Raw genomic sequence first — 6,450 nt, 5'->3', positions numbered from 1 at the left:
GGGGGGGGTGGGGGGGGGGGGGGGTGGGGGGGGGGGGGGGTGGGGGGGGGGGGGGGTGGGGGGGGGGGGGGGTGGGGGGGGGGGGGGGTGGGGGGGGGGGGGGGTGGGGGGGGGGGGGGGTGGGGGGGGGGGGGGGTGGGGGGGGGGGGGGGTGGGGGGGGGGGGGGGTGGGGGGGGGGGGGGGTGGGGGGGGGGGGGGGTGGGGGGGGGGGGGGGTGGGGGGGGGGGGGGGTGGGGGGGGGGGGGGGTGGGGGGGGGGGGGGGTGGGGGGGGGGGGGGGTGGGGGGGGGGGGGGGTGGGGGGGGGGGGGGGTGGGGGGGGGGGGGGGTGGGGGGGGGGGGGGGTGGGGGGGGGGGGGGGTGGGGGGGGGGGGGGGTGGGGGGGGGGGGGGGTGGGGGGGGGGGGGGGTGGGGGGGGGGGGGGGTGGGGGGGGGGGGGGGTGGGGGGGGGGGGGGGTGGGGGGGGGGGGGGGTGGGGGGGGGGGGGGGTGGGGGGGGGGGGGGGTGGGGGGGGGGGGGGGTGGGGGGGGGGGGGGGTGGGGGGGGGGGGGGGTGGGGGGGGGGGGGGGTGGGGGGGGGGGGGGGTGGGGGGGGGGGGGGGTGGGGGGGGGGGGGGGTGGGGGGGGGGGGGGGTGGGGGGGGGGGGGGGTGGGGGGGGGGGGGGGTGGGGGGGGGGGGGGGTGGGGGGGGGGGGGGGTGGGGGGGGGGGGGGGTGGGGGGGGGGGGGGGTGGGGGGGGGGGGGGGTGGGGGGGGGGGGGGGTGGGGGGGGGGGGGGGTGGGGGGGGGGGGGGGTGGGGGGGGGGGGGGGTGGGGGGGGGGGGGGGTGGGGGGGGGGGGGGGTGGGGGGGGGGGGGGGTGGGGGGGGGGGGGGGTGGGGGGGGGGGGGGGTGGGGGGGGGGGGGGGTGGGGGGGGGGGGGGGTGGGGGGGGGGGGGGGTGGGGGGGGGGGGGGGTGGGGGGGGGGGGGGGTGGGGGGGGGGGGGGGTGGGGGGGGGGGGGGGTGGGGGGGGGGGGGGGTGGGGGGGGGGGGGGGTGGGGGGGGGGGGGGGTGGGGGGGGGGGGGGGTGGGGGGGGGGGGGGGTGGGGGGGGGGGGGGGTGGGGGGGGGGGGGGGTGGGGGGGGGGGGGGGTGGGGGGGGGGGGGGGTGGGGGGGGGGGGGGGTGGGGGGGGGGGGGGGTGGGGGGGGGGGGGGGTGGGGGGGGGGGGGGGTGGGGGGGGGGGGGGGTGGGGGGGGGGGGGGGTGGGGGGGGGGGGGGGTGGGGGGGGGGGCCCATCAGCCCCTGCCAGCACAGCCAATTGGCCATGCTGGCAGGGGCTGATGGGAATTGTAGTCCATAACATCTGGAGTGCCAAAGGTTCGCCACCGCAGATCTAGCGCTACCTGCTCACCAGTGACACAGTCCTGTCCCTTTAACGGAGGATCAATAGGACATTATTTACCTGGTGACTCCGCCTGCTGATCTCAACACATTAAGCATCTATTAAAGGGACAGGACTCTGATCTGGATGGCCCAGGCCAGCTTGGTCTTGTCAGATCTTGGAAGCTCCGCATGGAAGCAAAGCTCCATGCCTGGGGCCCACCTCCAGATGCTATAGCCAAGTTCCCTGTCAATGAGATGTTCTTCACTATAAAATCTAGACTTTTTGAATTAGAACGTCAAGAATTGATGGCTCAGGAAAAAAAGAGAGGCAGGCAGCAACAATTGGTTTCCGGATGTATCTCGCCTTGAAAAACCCTACGGGGCAGGGGCGTACCACCCAGGGCGACATATATGTCCCCAAGTTGCGGCCATTTAGTCACGTGAGGGACAGAAAATCACCCCCACACCCCTCTTCCTTCCCTGATGACCTGGCACACAAAAAAAATTGTTTGGTCGTGGTGGGAGAGGGCGGCCGCCCATACAGAAAACTCAGATTTTTGCACCAGGCTACATTTTCCCTAGATATGCCTCTGCTATAGGGTTGCTGTAAGTCAGCTGCAATTTGACTGCACTTTCCGCCATGCAAGGGAAAAGGCGTGCTTTCTCCAGGTTGCTGGCAACCCTATTCGGAAGTGGCATTCCTTGAGACGCTGGCCTGTTCCTACCAGAGCAATCAGAAACAGAGTTACGCCTGCCTAAATCAATCGACTGAGAAGGTTGCAACTCGGTTTAGGGCTCGCGCTGTCAGTTAAGCAAGCCGATTGGTTGAATCTGACCATCGGGTGGAGAAATGGTTCTTGTCCAAAAGCCCTCAACAACAATATAATACGAAGGGAGTATAAAAGGCCCACAGGAAACTGAGCCAACTGAACCATTATTGTTATTACACCAAACAGGGCAGCGAAAGAGGCTCCTGTCAAATGCCCATCAATCCTAGCTTTAGCAACCGGGCAGCATCAAGGTGAAATTACTTTAATTGCCGAAACTTAAGATTCAATTAAACGGATTTATCATCAAAAGCAGTAAAAGAAGACACAGAACTAATGTTCTTCCCTTGACATTTAAAATACAATATATTTCAGTCGAAGAGTGCCAGTGTTTTTTTTAAAAAGTAGTAATTTTTTCCTTTATGGGGAAGAACGCGAACATCCTACAATCGTTTGTCATTTTAAAAAAAGGCTGAAATAATTTAATTGTTTAAGGGAGAGGCTGAGACTTGAGTGGCCACAGATAAATTAAGCTACATGATCTGGGAAAGAAAGTAGCAGGTCAGCTATGTTGGAGAAGGGAAAGTAGACGATGCTCCGTTAACAGGAGAAAGCAACTAATATGGCTGCAGGGTTTTCACCGTTTTGACCTCCTTGGATGATGGGTGGGATAAAAAAAATCAATACATTGGGACGGAGTCCTTTGCAATGGCGTATCTGCCAGAGGGACATGTGAGGTCACATGTCCCCGGGCGCCACTCTTTTGATCACGTGGGGGGTGCAAACCCCCCCACACATCTGGTGGACGCACTGCCTGCCCTCTTAGGCGGAGGACACCCCCCTGTGCTGGGCATCTGCAGCTCCTCCCCATGAGCACCACGCTGGATTGAACAGCCTGAGGTGGCCCCAGTGAGTACAAGGCGGCCGGCAGGCTGGGTGCCTGGGCCCAGAAGGAGTTGCAGGAGCAGAAGAATAATGGCCGCCGCTCTCGCCCTCCTGGATTTCTCCACCTCCAAGCTTCCCTTATCCAGGCAACGGGGAAACTCAGGGGGCTGGGCAGGGTGTGTGTGTGGCGGGGGGGGGGGGGGTTGTTTGCCCTGGCCACCATTTATTGCTGGTACACCTCTGGTCCTTTGAGAGTAAGTAGCACACCACAGGTCCAATGGTAAGTCCCTCGGGGACAGATCCAGCCCTGGGGGCTTGAACAACAAAACATCCCTCTTTGCAGTGGTGGGATCCAAAATTTTTAGTAACAGGTTCCCATGGTGGTGGGATTCAAACTGTGGCGTGGCGCCAATGGGGCTGGGCGGGGCACGACGGGGCGTGGCTGGGCAAGACGGGGGCGGGGCATTCCTGGGCAGGGCTGTGGCAAGGACACAGCCGCTGCGCCGGTCCTTGGGTGGGAAACGAATGCACGCAGGCGCAGGCTGCCACTCACACCGGTGCACCTCCTGCTAGACTGCTTCAAGTTCTGCACGCTGCTGCTGAGAGGAGGGGCGTAACTAAGGCAAATATCACATGGCAAAATCACCAATTAGTAACCCCCTCTCGGCACACACAAATAATTAGTAACCTACTCTTGGGAACCTGTGAGAACCTGCTGGATCCCACCTCTGCCTCTTTGTCAACTGACTTGCGAACGGCCCCTTTCCGATAACGGCTCCAAACCAGATGTCATTTAAAAAAGGATCAGATTTAATGCTGAAGCTTATCTGTTTGGTATTCTGGACAGAACCTTAGAAGAAAAAAGTTGGGGAACTTTTTAGATATTTCTCTGTTGCGGCTGGAATTATATAGGCTAAGAAATGGAAGCGAGAAAAAGTACCTACGATTTATGAATGGCAATATAAGGTCATGGAATTAGCCAAGTCAGCAAAACTAACTAGGTATATAGAAGACAAATGGATCACAGACTTTAAGACAGAATGGAAGTTGTGGATGGAATACAATGAACGGAAATTTTAACGTAACAGGTTGACTTTAGGGAATATGATTTAAGGAGGAGGGTTAGGTGGTTTAATTATAAAACGTTGCTATTGTGTACAGTCCTTATTCTCTCTCGTCTCCTGGAGAGAATTTCTTCTTCTTCTAGGAGGCGGAATTCCAAATGTGCCTGCAGCCTCAAAAAGCTTGCTCAACATTATCCCTTCTTATAGATCCCCGCTGGCAAGCTGGTCACAGAAGACCGGGGAGGGGCCGGGGCTCACTGGTGCAGCATCTGCTCGGCATGCAGAATGTCCCAGGTTCAATTCCCAGCATTTCCAGTTTAAATAGTCAAGTGGTAGGTGCTGGGAAAGACTTCAGCATTGAGGTGTCTGTGCCAGTCTGAGATAACACCCTGATGGACCATCAGTCTGACTCAATATAAGGTTGTGGTGGCGAACCTTTGGCACTCCAGATGTTATGGACTACAATTCCCATCAGCCAATTGGCCATGCTGGCAGGGGCTGATGGGAATTGTAGTCCACAACATGTGGAGTGCCAAAGGTTCACCACATATACACAAAAAGGCTGTTTCCACACAGCCAATATTCTCCCCAGCCGGAGAGGCGGCTCTGCACAGAGCCGCCTCTCCTTCGGTCCCCTCCACTCACCTCTTTTTTCAGCGTTGCTCTGGAGGGACATGCCCATGCTACCCTTCGACCTCCAGGGGTCAGAGGGCAGCGTGGGCGTGTCCCTCCAGCCCTCCAGAGCAATGCTGGAAGAAGAGGGGAGGGGAGGGGAAAAGCGGCGTCTTCCCACCAGTGCGGTTTGCACCGCACTGACGGGAAGACGCTCCTTTTAAAAAACCTCACGGGATGAGCGAGGTTTAAAGCGGTGGCTTCACCGCTCCAGGGTAGCTAGGATGGTGCTGCTGCAAAGCAGCAGCACGTCCTGTGTGAACGCTTCCCCAGGGACAGCGTTTTTGCCATCCCTGGTGCACTCTATTCCGCCCGTGTGGAAAGGGCCAAAGACTCCAACTTAAGCAATGTTGCACGTTTACAGCGCCCAGTGCCTTCCAACCAAGTACTGCAGTGGTGGTTCTGAAGATAAAACTTACCAAAATCCACATGATTACTCATCCAGCCGATCTGCTTAATAGACACTAACGCTAGCAGCCCTGAGCCCACGAAGGACCCGATTCCAGAGAAGAAGAAGAAGAGACCCATAATAGCACTTTGCATAGATTTGGGAGCGGCCGAATAGGCAAATTCGAGACCTGGAACGAACAAAGAGGGAAAAGACGTAAGCAGGACCCGCAGAGTTTGGGAAGAATTTTCCCAGATGTAAAAGGCTTGTATGGCGGATACGCGGGTTGAGTTTGGAGTCCTCTGTCCTCATAACGGGAAGGTTAGCAACTTGTCTGGCTGGACTGTTCCAAAGGAAAAGGAGGTAGTTAATGTGAATCGTGTTACAGCTTTCTACAGAAAAAAAGAAGTCAACAGTAAAAAAAACCCTGGAAACTCGTCAAAATTAGAGGTAGAGTATGGTGTAGAGTAGTGATATTCTCTTCTCATGTCTCTGCTTCACCTTGCCCCCCCCCTTCAGCATACTGCCCCAATCTGTCCCTGGGTCTGGGGTACTGATAGTTTGAGTTTCTGAGCAAGTGGACTGCTTGTGAATATTCCATGGTGCCTCAGAATCTGACCTTGCAGTTTAGGGAGAGCTTGCTTCAGTATCCTGAAACTAATGACCTTGCAGCCAAGCAGAAAGCTTATGAATATTCCATAGTGCATTGTCAAAGGCTTTCACAGCCGGAACCAACTGGCTGTTGTGGGTTTTCTGTGGTTGTGGTTTTGCAGTTTTTGCTCCTAACATTTTGCCTGTATCTATGGCTGGCACCTGCAGAGGCACGCCACTGTAAGATGCGTTGCTCCCCATGATACAGTGACTTGGCAGCTGAGCCTGTGGCTTAGGGATAGCTCAACATACTGAAACTAATGTCCTCGCAGCCGAGAGGAATGTTTGTGAACATTCTATAGTGCTTCACCAGTTGAGCTTGCAGCTTAGGTTACAGAAATGCACTGAAAAACAGCTGCCGTCACAGTCAACAGCACAGGATATTTTCAAAGTCTTCAGCCTGTGGTGAAAGCTCTGATATTTAAAATATAAACATAAAGAAACCACCAAAGGCACCTGGATTTTGGAGCGCCGTGGCAAAACTACACATTTTGGAGTCTTGTTTCTTTACACGCTTAAAGAAAGGGAAGCAGAATTAATGTGGCTTAGTTTTTTTTTTTTAAAAAAACGATCCTAATTTGCCTTTGCTCCATATGAATCGTAGCTTCTAAGCCCCCCCACCCCCGAAATGCGCTTTTCAATTCAACGCTGCATCATAATTGC

At 57.8% G+C, this 6,450-nt stretch overlaps 1 protein-coding gene across 1 annotated transcript in view; it reads right to left on the bottom strand.

Moving 5' to 3' along the window:
• Window positions 1-2,949: 2,949 nt before the first annotated feature.
• The window catches only part of SLC15A4 (solute carrier family 15 member 4), a 47,513-nt gene continuing 44,012 nt past the window's right edge, over window positions 2,950-6,450 (bottom strand). Inside the window, exons 7-8 of the mRNA XM_048513860.1 lie at window positions 5,168-5,326; window positions 2,950-3,149 (exon numbers count right to left, since the gene is read on the bottom strand). Coding sequence (XP_048369817.1) covers window positions 2,950-3,149; window positions 5,168-5,326 — 359 coding nt within the window. The remainder of the gene's footprint in view (window positions 3,150-5,167; window positions 5,327-6,450) is intronic.

Source organism: Sphaerodactylus townsendi, linkage group LG13, assembly GCF_021028975.2.
Source record: "Sphaerodactylus townsendi isolate TG3544 linkage group LG13, MPM_Stown_v2.3, whole genome shotgun sequence".
In the NCBI taxonomy this organism is placed as follows: Eukaryota; Metazoa; Chordata; class Lepidosauria; order Squamata; family Sphaerodactylidae; genus Sphaerodactylus; species Sphaerodactylus townsendi.
The sequence above is the reverse complement of the archived record's forward strand: the minus strand, read 5'-3'. Positions and strand labels throughout refer to the sequence as shown.